This window comes from Coregonus lavaretus (genome assembly GCF_964263955.1).
Source record: "Coregonus lavaretus genome assembly, chromosome: 29".
NCBI classification, from domain to species: domain Eukaryota; kingdom Metazoa; phylum Chordata; class Actinopteri; order Salmoniformes; family Salmonidae; genus Coregonus; species Coregonus lavaretus.
The window spans coordinates 37,567,171-37,590,835 of NC_140016.1; the positions used below are offsets into that span (position 1 = coordinate 37,567,171).

At 43.9% G+C, this 23,665-nt stretch overlaps 1 protein-coding gene across 1 annotated transcript in view; it reads left to right on the top strand.

The window, feature by feature from the left end:
• LOC311105136 (ecto-NOX disulfide-thiol exchanger 2-like) overlaps window positions 1–23,665 on the top strand; it is a gene marked incomplete at its 3' end in the record, with an annotated part of 419,761 nt that overhangs the window by 276,459 nt on the left and 119,637 nt on the right. The window contains exons 4-5 of the mRNA XM_084147162.1: window positions 11,527–11,685; window positions 22,702–22,908. Coding sequence (XP_084003288.1) covers window positions 11,527–11,685; window positions 22,702–22,908 — 366 coding nt within the window. The remainder of the gene's footprint in view (window positions 1–11,526; window positions 11,686–22,701; window positions 22,909–23,665) is intronic.

A 23,665-nucleotide genomic window follows, 5' to 3' on the forward strand; every position in this document is an offset into this window, starting at 1 on the left:
GCTTAAACCATGCATTTAGATTGTAGGTAGGTATTGTAGTTAGGTATTGTAGGTAGTTTATCCAGGTAGTTATTGTAGGTAGTTATTGTAGGTAAGTATTGTAGTGTATTTGACTGAGCCCGGTGAAGCACGAGGCTAGCTAGCTAACCCACTACCTGGACCATTAAAGCTAGCTAGCTAGCGGGTAGCAACACCGCAGCCACTGCTTAAACCATGCATTTAGATTGTAGGTAGGTATTATAGTTAGGTATTGTAGGTAGTTTATCCAGGTAGTTATTGTAGGTAGTTATTGTAGGTAAGTATTGTAGTGTATTTGACTGAGCCCGGTGAACCACGAGGCTAGCTAGCTAACCCACTACCTGGACCATTAAAGCTAGCTAGCTAGCGGGTAGCAACACCGCAGCCACTGCTTAAACCATGCATTTAGATTGTAGGTAGGTATTTTAGTTAGGTATTGTAGGTAGTTTATCCAGGTAGTTATTGTAGGTAGTTATTGTAGGTAAGTATTGTAGTGTATTCGACTGAGCCCGGTGAAGCACGAGGCTAGCTAGCTAACCCACTACCTGGACCATTAAAGCTAGCTAGCTAGAGGGTAGCAACACCGCAGCCACAGCTAGCTGGCCAACTATACCAGCTAGCAGTACTGTAGCAACTAAATACATTTCAACGGAACGATTTGATTAGTGTAAAGTTAGCTAGCTACATAGTTGTCTTGGTATCAAATACAAAGGTGTAGTATAGAGAAACTATCGAGGTTAGCTAGCCAGCTACATTTTCAAACAGTCAACACCGCAGCCACTGCTAGCTAGCCAACATTACCAGCTAGCAGTACTGTATCATTTTAGTCAATGAGAATTTTGCAACGTAAGCTTCACTTTCTGAACATTTGAGATGTGTAGTCCACTTGTGTAGCTAGCATGACTGACTTTGTGCTAGCTAGCCAACGTTTATTTACTTCTGCGTTATGAAAGGAACTAGACACGGACATGAATGATCCATTGGTAGTTTGTTGTAACCAAGTATTGCTGCTAAACCGTGTGTTATTGGATGCTAGCATGCTAGTTAGCTATGGCATAATAGGATACGGTGCCCTGGGCGGTTTTCACAGAAGAAAACTGTACCAAGTTAGCTAGCTGAATAAACTAAGTTAGTCTATTCCTGGAAACATTGAACTACTGTAGATTACAGCAATTATAATTCCTAAAGTGGAAGTTGGAAGAGTTGTATTTGAGTGTTTCAGTGAAAGGTTAGTGAGGGAGGCATCGTTTCCCCAGATGTTTAGTTAATTTCATTCCGATCTCCTTTGCATTAGTGTAGCCTTTTCTGTAGCCTGTCAACTATGTGTCTGTCTATCCCTGTTCTCTCCTCTCCGCACAGGCCATACAAACGCCTCACACCGCGTGGCTGCTGCCTCTCTAACCTGGTGGTCCCTGCACGCACAACCCACGTTCTGCGGCCAACAAGGCAGAGTTCATCTCAGCCTATGCTACCCTCGAGTCCCTCGACTTCTTGGCGCTGACGGAAACATAGATTACCACAGAAAATACTGCTACTCCTACTGCTCTCTCCTCGTCTGACCATGTGTTCTCGCATACCCCGAGAGCATCTGGTCAGCGGGGCGGTGGCACAGGAATCCTCATCTCTCCCAAGTGGACATTCTCTCTTTCTCCCCTGACCCATCTGTCTATCTCCTCATTTGAATTCCATGCTGTCACAGTCACTAGCCCATTCAAGCTTAATGTCCTTATCATTTATCGCCCTCCAGGTTCCCTTGGAGAGTTCATCAATGAACTTGGCGCCTTGATAAGTTCCTTCCCTGAGGATGGCTCACCCCTCACAGTTCTGGGTGACTTTAACCTCCCTACGTCTACCTTTGACTAATTTCTCTATGCCTCCTTCTTTCCACTCCTCTCCTCTTTTGACCTCACCCTCTCACCGTCTCCCCCTACTCACAAGGCAGGCAAGATGCTTGATCTCATCTTTACTAGATGCTGTTCTTCTACTAATCTCACTGCAACTCCCCTCCATGTCTCCGACCACTACTTTGTATCCTTTTCTCTCTCGCTCTCCTCCAACACTACTCACTCTGCCCCTACTCAGATGATAATGCGCCGTCGCGACCTTCGCTCTCTCTCTCCCGCTACTCTCTCCTCTTCCATCCTATCATCTCTTCCCTTTGCTCAATCCTTCTCCCTCCAATCTCCTGATTCTGCCTCCTCAACCCTCCTCTCCTCCCTTTCTGCATCTTTTGACTCTCTATGTCCCCTATCCTCCCGGCCGGCTCGGTCCTCCACTCCTGCTCCTTGGCTTGGCGAGCTCACAGAACAGGGCTCCGGGCAGCCGAGCGGAAATGGTGGAAAACTAGACTCCCTGCCGACCGGTCATATTTTCACTCCATCCTCTCTACATTTTCTTCCTCTATTTCTGCTGCTAAAGCCACTTTCTACCACTCTAAATTTCAAGCCTCTGCCTCTAACCCTAGTAAGCTCTTTGCCACATTCTCCTCCCTGCTGAATCCTCCTTCCCCTCCCTCCTGCCTCTCTGTGGATGACTTCATCAACCATTTTGAAAAGAAGGTTGACGACATCCGATCCTAATTTTTTAAGTCAAATGACACTGCTGGTCCTGCTCACACTGCCCTACCTTATGCTTTGACTTCTTTCTCCCCTCTCTCTACAGATAAAATCTTGTGACTTTTGATGGCCGGCCGCCCAACAACCTGCCCGCTTGACCCTATCCCCTCCTCTCTTCTCCAGACCATTTCCGGAGACGTTCTCCCTTACCTCACCTCGCTCATCAACTCATCCTTGACCACTGGCTATGTCCCTTCCGTCTTCAAGAGAGCGAGAGTTGCACCCCTTCTCAAAAAACCTACACTCGATCCCTCCGATGTCAACAACTACAGACCAGTATCCCTTCTTTCTTTTCTCTCCAAAACTCTTGAGTGTGCCGTCTTTAGCCAACTCTCTTGTTATCTCTCTCAGAATGACCTTCTTGATCCAAACCAGTCAGGTTTCAAGACTGGTCATTCAAATGAGACTGCTCTTCTCTGTGTCACGAAGGCTCTCCGCACTGCTAAAGCTAACTCTCTCTCCTCTGCTCTCATCCTTCTAGACCTATCTGCTGCCTTTGATACTGTGAACCATCAGATCCTCCTCTCCACCCTCTCCGAGTTGGGCATCTCCGGCGCGGCTCACTCTTGGATTGTGTCCTACCTCACAGGTCGCTCCTACCAGGTGGCGTGGCGAGAATCTGTCTCCGCACCACGTGCTCTCACCACTGGTGTTCCCCAGGGCTCAGTTCTAGGCCCTCTCCTGTTCTCTCTATACACCAAGTCACTTGGCTCTGTCATATCCTCACATGGTCTCTCCTATCATTGCTACGCAGATGACTCACAATTAATATTCTCCTTTCCCCCTTCTGATAACCAGGTGGTGAATCACATCTCTGCATGTCTGGCAGACATATCAGTGTGGATGACGGATCACAGTGCTAGCTGTGCCACTAGAGATCCTGGTTCGAATTCAGGCTCTGTCGTAGTCGGCCGCGACCGGGAGACCCATGGGGCGGCGTGCAATTGGCCCAGTGTCGTCCAGGGTAGGGGAGGGAATGGCCGGCAGGGATGTAGCTCAGTTGATAGAGCATGGCGTTTGCAACGCCAGGGTTGTTGGTTCGATTCCCACAGGGGGTATGAAAAAATAATAATGTATGCACTAACTGTAAGTCGCTCTGGATAAGAGCGTCTGCTAAATGACTAAAATGTAAATGTAAATCACCACCTCAAGCTGAACCTCGGCAAGACGGAGCTGCTCTTCCTCCCGGGGAAGGACTGCCCGCTCCATGATCTCGCCATCACGGTTGACAACTCTGTTGTGTCCTCCTCCCAGAGAGCAAAGAACCTTGGCGTGACCTTGGACAACACCCTATCGTTCTCTGCTAACATCAAAGCGGTGACCCGATCCTGTAGGTTCATGCTCTACAACATTCGCAGCGTACGACCCTACCTTACACAGGAAGCGGCACAGGTCCTAATCCAGGCACTTGTCATCTCCCGTCTGTATTACTGCAACTCGCTGTTGGCTGGGCTCCCTGCCTGTGCCATTAAACCCCTACAACTCATCCAGAATGCTGCAGCCTGTCTGGTGTTCAACCTTCCCAAGTTCTCTCACGTCACCCCGCTCCTCCGCACATTCCACTGGCTTCCAGTTGAAGCCCGCATCTGCTACAAGACCATGGTGCTTGCCTACGGAGCTGTGAGGGGAATGGCACCTCCGCACCTTCAGGCTCTGATCAGTCCCTACACCCAAACGAGGGCATTGCGTTCATCCACCTCTGGCCTGCTGGCCACCCTACCTCAGCGGAAGCACAGTTCCCGCTCAGCCCAGTTAAAACTGTTCGCTGCTCTGGCACCCCAATGGTGGAACAAGCTCCCTCACGACGCCAGGACAGCGGAGTCACTCACCACCTTCCGGAGACACTTGAAACCCCAGCTCTTTAAGGAATACCTGGGATAGGATAAAAGTAATCCTTCTACCCTCCCCCCCCCCCCCCCCAATTTTTTTTAAATAATAATAATAATTTGATATATTGTAAAGTGGTTGTCCCACTGGCTATCACAAGGTGAATGCTCCAATTTGTAAGTCGCTCTGGATAAGAGCGTCTGCTAAATGACGAAAATGTTAAATGTAAATCAGACATTGCAGGACATCTACAGTCAATAGTGCTAAGTTGACTTAGAGTCCTACTGCAGCCTGTAGCCCAGTGGGACTACAGCAGTGACCCATTAGCTACATAAGGTTATACTGTAGGGCTGTAGAGGCATGACTGTATTCACTATAGGGCTTATGGGTTGTAGATTATAGAGCTATTGTAGGTCATGGGTGGGGTTAGGGTTAGGCATAAGGTTAGGGGTATGGTTAAGGTTAGGGGTAGTTTTAAAATCAGACTTTTTGGAGATACATTGTTGGCCTCAGCTTTACGGTTTGGCTCGAGAAATGACAGTTGTCCCGACTGGGCTCCACTAATGAGACTTGACGTTCTCTATTCACAGTGATTATGTCATTGATTTGTTTGTTTGGATTTTGATTAGAGTTGTGATTGGACAGAGTTCTCCAGACACACTGCTGTGTATGCGACTAAGGAAGATGTGTGGACAGACCAAACTAGTTGTCAAGCCTGATGCATGTTAAACACCCAAAGGAAAGCATTTAGTCAGCAACACACACACACACACACACACACACACACATGCACACCCACACACTCCCCTCTGAATTGATTTAGCCTGACAAGTACACCCTTCTGAATACATAGCTCAGTTGGTAGAGCATGTTGGTAGAGCACGGTGCTTGCAACGCCAAGGTTGTGGGTTCATTTCCCACGGGGGGCCAGGGGGGCCAGTATGAAAATGTATGCACTCACTAACTGTAAGTCACTCTGGATAAGAGCGTCTGCTAAATGACTAAAATGTACAAAAATAAACAGGCTCTCAGGAGTGTTCCCTGGGGACTCATGCAGTTATATCCTCAACAACCACTGCCCCCTCCAACACACACAAACTATGTGTATATAGTCTTAGTGTCATCACATTTGTAACTTTTAAATACATTATACATTACTTACTTATAGAAGCTGCAGACAGTGAAAGTGGCAAGCAAATTTTTTGGCCTCTTTAGGTTTTTATCTGATAATATATATGAACTATTCATATTATACTAGTAGAAGCAGTGGATTTGAGGAGCTTCTTGTGTTTCTGGCTTGAACATTTATTTACCTGCATAAATACTTAAGAAAAATAAAACAGTTCCAAGTTGATTTTATTCTTCCACTCTAAGCATTTGGCCCTCTGTCATTGGTGACTTAGTGTTGAGGAGCTGTAAGTGGTTTCCAGGCTCTGCTCTGCTTTGTGCTGCCAGTGCTGTTGGCAGAGTGAGGACTGATAAAGACACAGAGAGAAAGATCTGTAGCTGCACATTTATAGGCTGGGAGAAGTAGGCTAGAGATGTTGCTGTATGCGTCAAATTCAGACTGGAGAGGAGAAGAGAGAGGGAGATCTATGACGGAGGAGTTGAAAGACGGGGATCTTTGGCAGAGAAGTAGTGAGCTTTTTTTATTTGAATTAAAACAACCTTTATTGACACAATTCAACCTTCATACAGAGCCAAGTCAATGAGTGAAATTTCACAGAATTAGGTCCCCTGATTTTACTGTACAGAGAGGGAGATCTCCTTTAGAAGCGTGGAGAAGGAGATTGAAAGTGGGTCTCGTATAGAGCTATAAATAGAGATACAGTATGCTAAGTAGAGAAGGATGTGTCTGGCAGCACATTGAGACTGGAGCCTCTGGTTGTGTGCCCTATGATGAGATAGAGATATTAAGGGAGGATAAAGTATGTTAAGTAGAGTTATACAACGGGTGGGTCTAATCCTGGACGCTGATTGGTTAAAACCGCATTCCAGCTGGTGTCCATTCCACAAGTTACCACCGGCTAAAGCTTTGACGTTGAAATGCCTATTTACTCTGTTCCATCTCACTGTGCAATCCACTGTCTCATCAGCCCAGCCAGACAATTTATAAACTTGATCTCCACTGTAAAAAGTATCTAGACATTATCTCCCATTTCTTTCAGACTAGCAATTGGTTTTCAATAGCGGAGATTTGTATAAACCTTGCTGTCTGTCTCTCTGACATTTGCTACATTGTTTAAATATTGAAATTTGATCTCCAGCTGTCCCATAGTAATAAACGTGTAGGAGTCGGGGTGAGACAGACAGGCAGGCAAGCAGCTTTTCTCAGTCAGTCGAAATCATGAATCAGCATAATGTTTATGGATATACAAATAAATGTCAATAGAAAACAGGTCAAACGAAACAAAGTGCAGCTAGTTTGCAGTCTTTCCAGCTTCAGTTTGAAGTGATTGTGTTAGCTGTGTTGTTGGCTAGCTCCTCTGAACAACAGTGTCCTGACGAGAGAGCACATTTTCTATGCCAGGTAAAATAGTGCATCATTTGCTCATTGTTATGGATGTATCCAAATAAATGTCACCAGAAAACAGCTTAAACAAACGCTACTTTGTTGTTATTCCATTTGACGTGACTGTAAGTTAGCCGTAGTTGGCTAGCTAGCAAGCAAGGGATGAGAAAGTTTCCAGCCAGTATGGTAATAGAACATTTAGAACGAACGACTGGGTCGCGTCCATAGGTACAGAACAAAAATACTTAACGACTGAGTCGCGTCTCTGGCAACCGAACCGATAGAACGAACGACCAGCCGGCTTGGGTAGCAACCCTAGATTTGTGTCGGGACTATATCTCGTGGAAGGATTAAATAGTATAAATAAATTCATCAAAATAACGTTTTTTTATGAAAATATGTCAATCATTATTTGAATACGTTGGTAACCCTTTGTATAAAAGTGATAATGCCCTCAAAGCTGGTGTTTGGAGGATACATTGGCGCGGTTTGCAACACCGGTGCTAATATATCCTCCAAACACCGGCTTCTTGGGCATATTTACTTAAAAGGAGATGTCTGGCAGTGTATTGAAACTGGACCCTCTGGTTGTGTTCCATGTGATGACATAGATATATTAAGGGAGGATATAGTATGTTAAGTAGAGAAGGAGATGTTTGACAGTGTATTGAAACTGGACCCTCTGGTTGTGTTCTAGGGGCCTCGGCCTAATCCCCTCATTAGAGAATATTAACCAGCATGCCTCACAGCAGCTGCCTGTGTCACCCTCCCTCCACCCACCACCCACTCTGCTTTACCCTGGAACTGATGTGTTGATGGCCAGGAGGAATCTTCAGTCAAATGACACCTGATTTCCTGGCTGGAAATTTGATTGATGGGAAGCTGTAATTACCTTCAACAAACCTCTGAGAAGCTGATTATTTAACATGGAGAGACAGGACTGCGGGATATGTGTGTGTGTGTGTGAGTGTGTGTTTGTGGATGTGGACGTGTTTAACTATTCTTGTGAGAAGTCCCCACAAGAATAGTAAACTAACAAAAATCTGACCAACTGGGGACATTTTGTTGTTCCCCAAAAGGTAAAATGCTATTTGTAGGGGGTTTAGGGTTAAGGTTAGAATTGGTGTTAGGGTTAGGGTTAGGAGCTAGGGTTGGTTTTAGGGTTAGGTTTTTGGGTTAAGGTTAGGATTAGGGTTAAGGCTAGGGTTAGGGTAGGAGTATGGGTTAAGGTTTAGGGTTAGGGGTTAGGGAAAGTTGGATTTTGAATGGGACTGAATTGTGTGTCCCCACAAGGTTAGCTTTGCAAGACTGTGTGTGTGCGTGCGTTTGTGCTTGCGTGTGTGTGTAGTGTGTGTGTGTAGGTGTGGGTGTGTTTGTGTTGGGGTGACTCTTCATCTATCTCTGGGACTGCGGGCGGAGGTGATGTGGAGATCTATCACGTGACCAGTGCTTAATCTGCCAGAACAGGATCCGTCACCTCTCCATTTTGGACGGTTTTGTTCCGGAACCTATTTGGCCGGATCCGTTAACTCTCATGGCATGAAATATTATTGTCACTTTTTGCAATGTAAAAATTATAATAAAAGCAATCAAAGTTCATTCCAGTTGCTTCTTCGTTAATTCTCATGCTCCCACAACAAACGTAATGTGAAAAAGTAGATTTTCAGCCTTGGTCTAATATTCTAAGAGTTGATTCGGGTTGTTCTGGCCCGGGCTTATGGTTTGTGCAACATTGTAACCTAGGTTTGAGACCAACTGGTGGCCGTGGCTGTGTGAGAAGCGCTCCTGTATCTATGATCTCTCTCCCGCTCTGCTCTGATAGACATGAGCCCGCAACTCTCATCTCTTCAGCATCATTTATGAAGGATGTTCTGAAAGAACTGCAGCACCCCTGATAAATTGAAATAAATTTGCCAAAATTATAAAATTACTGCTGTCTTTTCAGAAAGAAATGAAATCATTCAGAATAGCCTATACACCCTATAATTTAGCCACAGAGGCTTTTCTTTTTAAAAGTAGGCTAGCTGTAGATTGTAGCCAATAACAAGGAATAGCCTACATTTGGGAACGCGCGGGAACTCTGTCAGTGAACAAACAGCATGCAGACAAAACAGGCTTTTCGCAATATTTCAAATACAATCCAGGGAAAACACAGAAAAGAGATGACTCTATGCTGTAGGCTACCAAAATATTTGATCAACTTCCAAATATTGTTTTACAAGGTAAAATAAGAGAGAGATAGGCTTTTGGCACGAGCGCGTCGGCCATCACCAACGAGTGTGCTGCGCATCATTTGGTGAGTCAGCGAAACTGGAAAGCATTTTTACTATCATTTCCTCCTCATATTATAGCCTACAATATGTGTCTCCACACACCTAGGCCTAGGCTATTGATGGATTCAAGACAAGGTCGTTTTTATTTATCTCAGATTATCAGTTTGTCAGTGTCAAAGTAGCCTGCCATTTCGATCATCATGTAAAATGACGTAGAATTGCATGAAATATGTTATTGTGTCTAGGCTACAAAAAAAAATCCCCATGTGTGCAACTTCTGTAAGTGCCTCTACTCTACTGCTCTGTCACTATGCAAAAGCCACTTTCTCTATGCCACTTTCTCATGCGTTCCAGTACCTCAGAACTCCCCCACCCAGGACGTGTACTCAGAGCATGCGCGAACCAACTGGCAAGTGTCTTCACTGACATTTTCAACCTCTCCCTGACTGAGTCTGTAATACCTACATGTTTCAAGCAGACCACCATAGTCCCTGTGCCCAAGAAAGCGAAGGTAACCTGCCTAAATGACTACCGCCCCATAGCACTCACGTCGGTAGCCATGAAGTGCTTTGAAAGGCTGGTCATGGCTCACATCAACACCATCATCCCGGAAACCCTAGACCCACTCCAATTTGCATACCACCCCAAAACAGATTCACAGATGACGCAATCTCAATCGCACTCCACACTGCCCTTTCCCACCTGGACAAAAGGAACACCTATGTGAGAATGCTGTTCATTGACTACAGCTCAGCGTTCAACACCATAGTGCCCACAAAGCTCATCACTAAGCTAAGGACCCTGGGACTTAACACCTCCCTCTGCAACTGGATCCTGGACTTCCTGACGGGCCGCCCCAAGGTGGTAAGGGTAGGCAACAACACATCTGCCACGCTGATCCGCAACACAGGGGCCCCTCAGGGGTGGGTGCTTAGTCCCCTCCTGTACTCCCTGTTCACCCATGACCGCATGGCCAAGCACGACTCCAACACCATCATTAAGTTTGCTGACGACACAACAGTGGTAGGCCTGATCACCGACAACAATGAGAGCCAATAGGGAGGAGGTCAGAGACCTGGCAGTGTGGTGCCAGGACAACAACGTCTCCCTCAAAGTGAGAAAGACAATGGAGATGATCGTGGACTACAGGGAAAGGAGGGCCGAATATGCCCCCATTCACATCGACGGGGCTGTAGTGGAGCGGGTCGAGAGTTTCAAGGTCCTTGGTGTCCACATCACCAACAAACTATCATGGTCCAAACACACCAAGACAGTCATGAAGAGGGCACGACAACACCTTTTCCCCCTCAGGAGACTGAAAGGATTTGGCATGGGTCCCCAGATCCTCAAAAAGTTCTACAGTTGCACCATCGATAGCATCCTGACCGGTTGCATCACCGCCTGGTATGGCAACTGCTTGGCATCCGACCGTAAGGCGCTACAGAGGGTAGTGCGTACGGCCCAGTACATCACTGGGGCCAATCTTCCTGCCATCCAGGACCTATATACTAGGCGGTGTCAGAGGACGGGCCAAAAAATTGTCAAAGACTCCATACACCCAAGTCATAGACTGTTCTCTCTGCTACCGCACGGCAAGCGGTACCGGAGTGCCAAGTCTAGGTCCAAAAGGCTCCAAAACAGCTTCTACCCCCAAGCCATAACACTGCTGAACAATTCATAAAATGGCCACCCGGACTATTTGCATTGACAGCCTCGCTAGGCTGGAGAAGTCATCACCCAGGCAACTGGGTTCCTCTTATCACAAATACCAGAGATGAAGTCATCAATAAGGGCTACAGAGAGAGGTGACACGGACCTGGACTTCCTACGTGCGTGTGGGTTGGCGTGCGGGCGGGCGGGCGGGCGGACGGACATATGTGCAGGAACTCGTGTGAATGAGTGCACCCAGCTGTTCCACATCAATACCTGTGAATGTAGTCTCCTGTGTTTGCTCTCTCTCTCTCTCTCTCTCTCTCTCTATCTCTCTGACTACAGACAGGAAAGTCGAAGGTCAGCTAATCAGCAGCAGAGAGGATAGTCAGTAGAAGCTCATGTAGCTGTAGCTCCACTTTAAATATGCAGGATGTTTTTTTGTTCATTTATTCATGGGAGTGTGGATTCAGTTATTTGTAGACTGCTTGTGTGTCACCATTGTTGACAGAACCTCCACAATGTCAAATGAAACATGAAAACTCAACATGGGCTGAACTGATCCCTGTGGAAATATTGTATGTGTGTGTTACTCCATTCTCATGTGTGTTGTTGTGTGCATTTCCTACAGATTTAGACTCAGGCCTTGGCATGATGACGGGCATCGCTCCCATGAACCCTATGATGCCCGGCCTCGGCATGGTGCCCCCACCCACCCTGCCCCACGATCTGCCTATCGTCAAGGAGATAATTCACTGCCAGAGCTGCACCCTCTTCCCCCCCAACCCCAGTAAGTCTATTTACCTCTACTAGACAAGGAATATACCTGCTTAACCCATAACCCTTTATATCCATTCTCCATTTCATCGGTAAGTACAACCACCTTACTCTTGCTGTCATGGGCCTCTCACTCCACCGGGTTACCACCTTAATTTTCTTCCACTCTGCTCACCACTCTCTCTACTCAGCCTAACTAGCTCCACCTGTCCCTGCTCTGCTCTGCTCTAATTACTCTGCCAGCTGCGCTGCATTACCCACTACCTCTCCCAGTATTTAAGGCCCTGTCTTTCAGCTCTCCGGTGTCAGATCGTCTGCAAAGCTCACACCCGGAACCTGTTTGCTCGCGCTTCTGGCTCACCCTGGTTTTGTGACCCCGGACCTGCCTGTTTTTTGGATACTCTTCTGCCTCAGGAGATCCAGACCTGCTTCTGCCATTACGACTCCTGACTACTCTTCATTCCCGGTAACTCTGACCAGCCTTCTGCCTTGCTACTACGTATTTTGGATTTCCCTTGAACTGTACTGCTGCCTGGTTTCATTCCGCCCTGTTGTGTCTGTGTCTCCCCCCCCCCAGGACTTCTGGACCACCCACCACCGGCTTCATAGGACGCATCGCTGCCACTGGGGGGGGCACAGACCCAGCGCATTGGACGGGATCCCTGTTACCCCTGGAGCCTTCATTCACTCCCTACTTCCCTTTTCCCTTAAGTTTAATAAACTTTCTGGTGTGACGCAATTGTGGTCCTCTGGTCGTCTGTCTGAACCGTGACACTTGCACTTTACCACATTCATACTCTAAACATTCTGTGACGTCAAAAATACCTCTGACTACACCCGGCAGAGAGAGAGAGAGAGAGAGAGAGAGAGAGAGAGAGAGAGAGAGAGAGAGAGAGAGAGAGAGAGAGAGAGAGAGAGAGAGAGAGAGAGAGAGAGAGAGAGAGAGAGAGAGAGAGAGAGAGAGAGAGAGAGAGAGAGAGAGAGAGAGAGAGAGAGAGAGAGAGAGAGAGGAGAGAGAGAGAGAGAGAGAGAGAGAGAGAGAGAGAGAGAGAGAGAGAGAGAGAGAGAGAGAGAGAGAGAGAGAGAGAGAGAGAGAGAGAGAGAGAGAGAGAGAGAGAGAGAGAGAGAGACCTCTGTGGCGTATAAAACATGCCCATCTACCTTCTCTATTACCTTAGTGCTGACTGAGACCACTTAGGGGTTCATCTCTCTCATCACAGTTCATTTATGCTGCTACAGTATATGCATTCTCTTCTCCCCTCATGCATTGTAAATGCCACTATTGACTCCAGGGGTCTGGTATAACATGCAAGGGAATGGAAAGGTGTCAAGGTATCTCAGTCTAACTGAACTGGCACAGGGAAGCTCTGCAGGCCATATTGACTCCACATTACAATCTGACAGCTTATAATAAACTCTCCAGCCTAGCAGAACGTGACATGGGTACACACACCTTGCTGACAGACAGACACGCACACAACCATACGCACGCCCACACACACACCTCACAGACACACGTGGACAGCACCAGACAGCTAAAAAGCCAGTCAGGAATGGATTGTATGAAACTCGGGCTTGTGTGAGACTCACTGCATTGAGGGAGACACTATTTCTGATCTGCATTCAAATCTCCTCAGAGAGAAAGAGAGGGCGAGAGAGAGAGAGAGAGAGATAGACGGGGGAGACTCCAGCTGTAATTGGAAGAGTGACCTCTGTGAAGACAGGGCACTGTGGTGTATAAAATATGCCAGGCTGCAGGTTTAAAGCTCCCTCCCTTTCTGCACTCATTATCGCCTCCTCTCTTCCCCCTTTTCCAATCATCCCTTCCTCCTTTTGGGGTCTGGTCCAGTTAATTACCTGACTACCTCTGTGTCTTTGAGCTCCTGTCAGGCTGTAGACCATCTCATCATGTCACCATACACCACATACATTTAATATTCAACTTTACATACTGTATAGCTACACACCTTTACATAGTCATCTGTTTAGAAGAGAGCTGAATCTATGGACATGGACGGGCTCAGTATAAATCTGCTTGGTTCAGGTTATGTTAATGTGAATTATTTGTGCTGAGGCAAACAAATATACCGTTGCTGTTTTAAAAACGTTTATGTTGCAGAAATGAACATATCAGAATAATCTGTTAAAAATTGTCCAAGTATGGCCTATTCAGTGTTTTCTAAGATGAACATATACATTTCATATTCGTGTTATGAGGTCTCCTGTGACATTTTACTTTTCCACAGTGTTTTTGAAATCATTAGACTGTCTCTCTCAGAAAGAGAACAATACTGGGACAGCTATAATATCTAATCTCAGAGGAAAGTTTATGTCTGGGGACTTTTTCAAAGAAAACTCACTTGTCAGATTTGGGAGGGATCCATTTCAGCCTGAACTAAAACAAAAGCTCTTTGTCTTGTGAGCCTTTGGGAATTCGGACTCCTTCAGAAAACAGAAAACACAGTCTGGAGTCGCTCCACCTCTCTTCCTTAAGCACACAAGGCTTTTATGTTGGATTGATGGTATGTGTCTTCACTGTGTGTGTTCAGTGTGAAGCGTCGCTGTCACAGGATGACACCTCTAAAACCAAAGAGAAGTTCAAATGAAGAAAAGTCACTCAGGGTCTGTTCCACATCACTTTTAAAACTCTGCTGTACTGGACATAATATTTATACACTATTCCACATATGGCCCTGTTCCAACTTTACCTTTCAAACAATATTCAATATTTACTTTATAGTCTTGTTCCATTTTACCTTTAGAATCCTGTTGTACTTTGCCTCTTGAGTTCTGTTCCACATTACATTTAGAACCCTGTTTCCACTTTACCTTTAGAACCCTGTTCCACTTTATCTCTAGAACCTTGTTCCACTTTACCTTTAGAAACCTGTTTCCACTTTACCTTTAGAACCGTGCTTCATTTTATCTTTAGATCCATGTTTCCAGTGGCGATATTCGCAGGTAAATCTTGGTGAGGCAAACGCCCATTTTATTTTAATTTTTTAGATCCATGCCACTAAAGCCACTACACAACACAACACTAAACAATACATTAATTGCACTATAACGGTGACAAACGGTGCCCATAAACTGTTAGGGCCTATATACAGCTGTCTCAACAGCAGAGCTTTCTTTTCAGCACCATGGAGTGAATCCTTACCACTGCTACACCTGGCTATCAGCGGAGCCTTGTCTGGCAGCGAAACAGTTCATTCAGCCTCATTTACTGCCTTTTCAAAAAACATAGCTGATATGGCTGACTCGCTTAAACAAATGTGGTTTCTACTGACAATTGAGATGAACAAACTATAGCACAAGGGGACAACGAGCAGATAAGAGGCAATCTGTAATTTCGATTAAGACATTAATGAGAGAGCTAAGACGGACATAGTCAATACAACTATTTGTTCAGCACTTTTGAAATGTACAGCGACAGAATTCAGAACATGTGCCATTCTTACAGTATTCTCCCTGTACACCAAGTCAGAACCGTAGTATACATAAACAGGGCATATACAGTGCATTCGGAAAGTATTCAGACCCCTTGACTTTTTCCACATTTTGTTACGTTACAGCCTTATTCTAAAATGTATTTCATAGTTTTTTTCCTCATCAATCTACACACAATACCCCATAATTACAAAGCAAAAACAGGTTTTTAGACATTTTTGAAAAATGTATACAGTACCAGTCAAGAGTTAGGACACACCTAATCATTACAGGGTTTTTCTTTATATTTACTATTTTCTACATTGTAGAATAATAGTGAAGAAATCAAAAGTATGAAATAACACATATGGAATCATTTAGTAACCAAAAAAGTGTTAAACAAATCAAATATATTTGAGATTTGAGATTCTTCAAAGTAGCAACCCTTTCCCTTGATGACAACTTTGCACACTCTTGGTATTCTCTCAACCAGCTTCATGAGGAATGCTTCTCCAACTGTCTTGAAGGAGTTCCCATATATTGTGAGCACTTGTTCGCTGCTTTTCCTTCACTCTGCGGTCCAACTCATCCCAAACTATCTCCATTGGGTTGAGGTCGGGTGATTGTGGAGGCCAGGTCATCTGATGCAGCACCATCACTCTCCTTCTTGCTCAAATAGCCCTTACACAGCCTGGAGGTGTGTTGGGTCATTGTCCTGTAGAAAAACAAATGATAGTCCCATTAAGCCCAAACCAGATAGGATGGCATATCGCTGCAGAATGCTGTGGTAGCCATGCTGGTTAAGTGTGCCTTGAATTCTAAATAAATCACAGACAGCGTCACCAGCAAAGCACCCCCACACCATCACACCTCCTCCATGCTTCACTGCGGGAACCGCACATGCGGAGATCATCCGTTCACCTACTCTGCATCTCACAAAGACACAGCTTTTGGATCTAAAAATCACGAATCTAGACTCATCAGACCAAATGACAGATTTCCACCGGTCTAATGTTCGTGTTTCTTGGCCCAAGCAAGTCTCTTTTTCTTATTGGTGTGCTTTAGTAGTGGTTTCTTTGCAGCAATTCGACCATGAAGGCCTGATTCATGCAGTCTCCTCTGAACAGTTGATGTTGAGATGTGTCTGTTACTTGAACTCTGTGAAGCATTTATTTGGGCTGCAATCTGAGGTGCAGTTAACTCTAATGAACTTATCCTCTGCAGCAGAGGTAACTCTGGGACTTCCTTTCCTGTGGCGGTCCTCATGAGAGCCAGTTTCATCATAGCACTTGATGGTTTTTGCGACTGCACTTGAAGAAGCTTTAAAAATTCATGAAATGTTCCATATTGACTGACCTTCATGTCTTAAAGTAATGATGGACTGTCATTTCTCTTTGCTTATTTGAGCTTTTCTTGCCATAATATGGACTTGGTCTTTTATCAAATAGGGCTATCTTCTGTATACCACCCCTACCTTGTCACAACACAACTGATTGCCTCAAAGGCATTAAGCAGGAAATAAATTCCACAAATTAACTTTTAACAAGGCACACCTGTTAATTGAAATGCATTCCAGGTGACTACCTTATAAAGCTGGTTGAGAGAATGCCAAGAGTGTGCAAAGCTGTCATCAAGGCAAAGGGCGGCTATTTTGAAGAATCTGAAATATAACATATACTGTACACTACCGTTCAAAAGTTTGGGGTCACTAGCAATTTTTTTGTCCATTAAAATAATATCAAATTGATCAGAAATACAGTGTAGACATTGCTAATGTTGTAAATGGCTATTGTAGCTGGAAACGGCTGATTTTTAATGGAATATCTTCATAGGCGTACAGAGGCCCATTATCAGCAACCATCAGTCCTGTGTTCCAATGGCACGTTGTGTTTGCTAATCCAAGTTTATCATTTTAAAAGGCTAATTGATCATTAGAAAACCCTTTTGCAATTATGTTAGCACAGCTGAAAACTGTTGTGCTGATTAAAGAAGCAATAAAACTGGCCTTCTTGAGATGGCCTTCTTGAGACTAGTTGAGTATCTGGAGCATCTGCAATTGTGGGTTCGATTACAGGCTCAAAATGGCCAGAAACAAATAACTTTCTTCTGAAACTCGTCAGTCTATTCTTGTTCTGAGAAATGAAGGCTATTCCATGCGAGAAATTGCCAAGAAACTGAAGATCTCATACAACGCTGTGTACTACTCCCTTCACAGAACAGCGCAAACAGGTTCTAACCAGAATAGAAAGAGGAGTGGGAGGACCCGGTGCACAACTGAGCAAGAGGACAAATACATTAGAGTGTGTAGTTTGAGAAACAGGCGCCTCACAGGTCCTCACCTGGCAGCTTCATTAAATAGTACCCTCAAAACACCAGTCTCAACGTCAACAGTGAAGAGGCGACTCCGGGATGCTGACCTTCTATCCAGAGTTGCAAAGAAAAAGCCATATCTCAGACTGGCCAATAAAAATAAAAGATTAAGATGGGCGAAAGAACACAGACACTGGACAGAGGAAGATTGGAAAAAAGTGTTATGTACAGACGAATCGAAGTTTGAGGTGTTCGGATCACAAAGAAGAACATTTGTGAGACGCAGACCAAATGGAAAGATTCTGGAGGAGTGCTTGATGCCATCTGTCAAGCATGGTGAAGGCAATGTGATGGTTTGGGGGTCCTTTGGTGGTGGTAAAGTGGGAGATTTGTACAGGGTAAAAGGGATCTTGAAGAAGGAAGGCTATCACTCCATTTTGCAACGCCATGCCATACCCTGTGGACGGCACTTGATTGGAGCCAATTTCGTCCTACAACAGGACAATCACCCAAAGCACAGCTCCAAACTATGCAATAACTATTTAAGGAAGAAGCAGTTAGCTGGTATTCTGTCTATAATGGAGTGGCCAGCACAGTCACCGGATCTCAACCCTATTGAGCTGTTGTGGGAGCAGCTTGACCGTAAGAAGTGCCCATCAAGCCAATCCAACTTGTGGGAGGTGCTTCAGGAATCATGGGGTGAAATCTCTTCAGATTACCTCAACAAATTGACAACTAGAATGCCAAAGGTCTGCAAGGCTGTAATTGCTGCAAATGGAGGATTCTTTGACAAAAGCAAAGTTTGAAGGACACAATTATTATTTATATTAAAAATCATTATTTCTAACCTTGTCAATGACTACATTTCATATTCATTTTGCTATATTTCCTATTCAAACTCATTTCATGTACGTTTTCATGGAAAACAAGGACATTTCTAAGTGACCCCAAACCTTTAAACGGTAGTGCATATATATATTTTTTTCTGATTTTTCAGGGGGTGCTACAGCACCCGCAGCACACCTACTTCCCGCGGCTCTGCTGGTCTGTGACCACAAGACTTCAGAATACAGATGGTAGTACAGACATGTAGTGAGATAGACCATGATGCTTATCACATTTCTTAATAATGAAATGTCTGATCTATTGGGGATTCATTCCATCAACAATCTGTGTTAGATTATTCAGGTCTGTCAAGCAATGAATGTCCATTCACATGAGAGAATCAACCAGCTCTCTGGCTAAAGGCAATGGATTCTTATTTATCTCACTATAGTTTCAAAATAACATTAGATATAGAAAATCCAAGCATGTTTCTGTTTTTGCAGAAAGTTAGCTCATGAATGTTAGTCATGGTTAAGACTTCCAAATGTAATTTTTCATAACAATACTTTAATAGATTTTCCCAGCATGAAGCCTCTGAATATATTCTTTAATGATTAATATTGTATAACATCAAATAGGCATGTACATTATGCTAATAATGCCTCTAAATGCAAAATTCCAATTTCACATGAAACTTCTATTGTTGATGAAATAGTCATTTTCCTTTTGTTTTAACCCCCTAGAGCAAGGTTTCCAAAACTCGGTCCTGGGGCCAGAGAGTTTAATTGGAAAGGAAAGTCAAACTGTATTTAGTTCCCCAATAATTAATGAATATTAGGCCTGTTTCTAGCTACAATCAGGGTTGGGTAGGTTACTTTCTAAATGTAATCCATTACAGCAGTAATCCATTACATTACATTACATTAATGTAATCCATTACTAGTTACCTGTCCAAAATGGCTGCATGTGTTATAGGCATAATGGTTACGTTTTTGTTGGTGACACGTTGATATCTCGATTATTTCCAGCTATTTAAAGGGCAAATCCACAGTTGACAAAATAACAAAGCGGCACCCCACCTCTGTTTTGGTAAAAATCTGAGGGATGGGCCTGGAGAAATATAGCCACTCTCAGATTAATAGACAGAGCTATGGATGCAAGGACCGACCATCCATGATATCAACATTATTGTTTAACCATGTTTTGAGGCTATACAGAGTTTGTTAACATTAACAATGTTTACAAACATTGGATAAAAATTATCTTATATTTTGGGTTCTCATATGGTGTGATAGTTGAACTAAGATCATGAGGCATTTATAAGTTATATTCTTCAAGAATCAATGGATATATATAATTCATTTATAAGTCTAAAAATGGATGTAGCAACTACAGATTGCCCCTTTGTTTATCAAAAGTGTGCGAGTTTGAGCATGTGTCCATTAGGCCTGTGACACATTTTTTTAATTATCTGCACAAATTAGATTGAGCAATAAAATCCCCACTCGTGGTCTTAAATTAAACTTGTTTTTGACAGCATGGAGCAAAATACCATGGAGGAGTTTAGAAGGTACGAACTCACTCAAACTTTTATTCCATAGGCTCGGATCCGCACTATGCTGTTGAAAGAGCGCATTTTTCACTGGCTGTCCACTGGTCGCAAAAACAATGATTGATAGGCAGCTTAAACTTCTTCAATTGAACCATTATTGGGTTAAAATACACATATACATTTGTGAACCGCCATCCACAACAACCACAATCCGTAAGGCGCAAATAGCTAAATGAGAGACCAGCAGTGTGATTCACATCAATGTCGCTTTGTAGATATCAATAATAAGTGATATCCGTATCACCCATAGGCTACACCACTGCTGTCGTCCTGTTAAGCGTTTATCATAGTCCAAAATGTGTACACGTATGCACAGCAGTTTTCTAGAATATTGGACCATTGGCTTTCATATTTTTCGAATTCTCAGTGCAGCTCAAGACATTTCTCCAACACATTCAAATGAAAAGAGGACGTGTACTCACACTTTGTGCAGTTTTAATCCTTTCTGAATTAAAACAAATCCTAGAAGTAATCATACATTTTTTCAAAAGTAACTGTAATCAGATTACAGATACAGTTTTTTTTGTAATCCGTTACTCCCCAACCCTGGCTACGATCACGGTGAAAACATATATTAAAGCAGTTGTGATGGCTACATTTAAAAAGAGGGGTATCCCAGATTTCCAGTGCTACCGCGTTTATTTCTCAACTCCTAATATTGCGCGGGTGGCATTGTTTCAAAAAAATTCTATTAAAATGGAGTTTCTAGCATTGTTTAGGAGCAACTGCAAAACAGGCAATTACATTTTAGTCATTTAGCAGACGCTCTTATCCAGAGTGACTTACAATTAGTGAGTGCATACATTTTTCACACTGGCCCCCCGTGGGAATCGAACCTACAACCCTTGCGTTGCAAGCGCCATGCTCTACCAGCTGAGCTACAGGAGGGCCAATATGACATACTTTGTCATTTCCAATTGAATAATAACCGCCTGGATGTTCTAAAAGCACTTTTATTGATTACGTTTTTTACTTAGTCAGTTGCATGTTAACCTCTTAAGGATCTGACTATTTTTTTCAATTTCACCTAAAATGATATACCCAAATCTAACTGCCTGTAGCTCAGGACCTGAAGCAAGGATATGCATATTCTTGATACCATTTATTTGAAAGGAAACACTTTGAATTTTGTGGACATGTGAAATTAGCGTAGGAGAATATAACACATTAGATCTGGTAAAAAATAATACAAACAAAAAAACATGTGTTTACTATATATTTTTTTGTTCCATCATCTTTGAAATGCAAGAGAAAGGCCACAATATAATATTGCAGTTTAGGCGCAATTTATATTTTGGCCACTAGATGACAGCAGTGTGTGCCCAAAGTTTCTGATTGATCCAGTGAAGCATTGCAATAGTGGACTATTTTGTATCAAGTCTGCCCAAATGTGCTGAATTTGTCAATTGATACATTTTCAAGTACATAACTATAGAGAACATACATAAATTATATGGTAATACAAAATGTACGTTTACACACTCCCAAGAATGTCATACATGATGAATCATTAGCTTATACACTAACTTTCACACATCTAGGTGGCCGGGCGGGGTGGGTGTAGAGCCAGAGACAGCAGAGGTTCAAACTGTAGAACCCAGTTCCTACATTTTAATATAAAAATGTATTTCATCAAACAAAACTATGCTACATTTTATATCTGGGACCCTTAGGATGACAAATCAGAGCAAGATTACTGAATGTAAGTACATTATTTTGTCACGATTTAACTAGATACGAACCCAAATGCAGACAACTACACCGAGCCAGATAAGGTTTAACAGGTTTATTTACAACGTGCAATTGTCCAGGTTTCCAAAAATAGGGGAAGAGCAAGTCCAGGATTACAGGGAGGGTAACAGATCCAGGTTCTGAGCAGGAGTGGTACCGTAACGTCCTAGTGTCCGTGGTGAGTCCAAAAGGGAGGTCGGGTAGTGGAAAGCAGGGTGGTGGTGGTGGCAGGAGTGAAGCGGAAGCAGGAGTCAGGTTCCAATAATATGGTCGTCTTGACTATGATCTGACGATGAGTGGCAAGTTTGACCGGGTCTTTAAGGCTGAGGTGATTATGGTGAATGAGCTGCAGCTGGAACCCTGACTCCCGCACACCAGACTTCACTCCTGCAATCAAAACAGACAGAGGGGAGGGAGAGAGCAGAGAGAGAGCTACCTAGCAGCAGTAGGCCTAACATATTTACCTTCAGAGGTGAATGTATCAAACCAGTTGCCGTGATATGTTTTTTGTTGTTGTGCACTCTCCTCAAACAATAGCATGGTATTTTTTCACTGTAATAGCTATAGTAAATTGGACAGTGCAGTTAGATTAACAAGAATTTAAGCTTTCTGCCCATATAAGACATGTCTATGTCCTGGAAAGTTTGCTGTTACTTACAACAGTCATGCTAATCACATTAGCGCACGTTAGGTCAACCGTCCCGTATACGGACACCGATCCGGTAGAGGTTCATTTAGTTTTGCAGAGCATGATGTGGGATGAGAGAGATTAATGCCCACAATCAGAATGGAGTGTCCAAAAATAAAAAGTTGTTCACTAACAGTTTCATTGCAACTATTTATTTTAAAACAGAATGGAATATATTTATCTTAATAAAACATTTTACGCTGATTGCTCTTTGATTGACAGGGGAAACAGAAAGGGGAAACAGCCCGTATAGGTAACATTTAGTAGATATAGTCTATTAGGCTAATTAGCTGTTACCAAACAAACCGCAGGAAGCTAATTGAGCTAGCTAAAGGGGAGTATTAGTAGTGGTTCTCTCCTTTCCTGGTGTCAACCTGAATGTGCTCATTCATCCAATTAATATATACAACTTTTTCTCTCTTTATGTTGCTTAGACCTCCCCTCTCCGGCCATCAGGGAGCGCCCTCCCGGCTGTAAGACTGTGTTTGTGGGCGGTCTACCAGAGAACGCCACCGAGGCGCTCATCGTGGAGGTGTTTGGCCAATTGGGTGAGATCATCACCATCCGCAAGAGCAAGAAGAACTTCTGCCACATCCGATTCGTCGAAGAGTTCACCGTGGACAGAGCACTCTTTTTGTCCGGTACGTTTCCTATTAAACATCATGCCGAGCTGTTGAATAAATGTCCCCCCGCTCCAGTTAGAGACCCTATGCAGGTCAATGAGAAGACAACTAGGTGTGTTGTGGAATATATGTCCCAGATACCCTTACTATTGAGGTAATGAGGAGACAACTAGTGGTGTATTGGAATAAATGTCCTGCCTCTCCAGATAGAAAACTTCCACTAGTTATGGACAGGAGAGGGTATTTTCTTAGCTACTAGACTCGAGCCACATCTTAAATCTCTTTCTTTATGCAAACTAGAGGACATATATCACAGCCTTACAAAGTACATTTAACACTGGCCTCTCTAATAATATCCTTTACATTATTTACTTTGTGATGTGTGTGTCTCAAAGTGTGATTGGGAGTATGTGTGTGTACTGCCGTCTCCAGTGACTTGGTCTAGCTCTTCTCTTCAGTGAGACTGGAGAACAGGCCCATATATTATGCTCTGCAGGTTTGGCCATAAATAACAAGGCTCATTTCCCAATGCCCATCAGTCCTACAGGCCACCAGTCTATCACAGTTACAGCCTAGCGGTCCTATTAAATATTTAACCACTTCTGGGAGCCTGAAGCAGAGAGCAGACAGAAGTCAACCGCAAGCCCACGTTCATTTCTCTCTTTTGGGAGGACAGACATCCGTGACCACTCTCTGTTTTGCTCTCTTTACCCCCTCCCCTGAAGGGAGAGAGTGGTATGTGTGTGTGGTGTCTTTATGTTCATGCAATGCACCT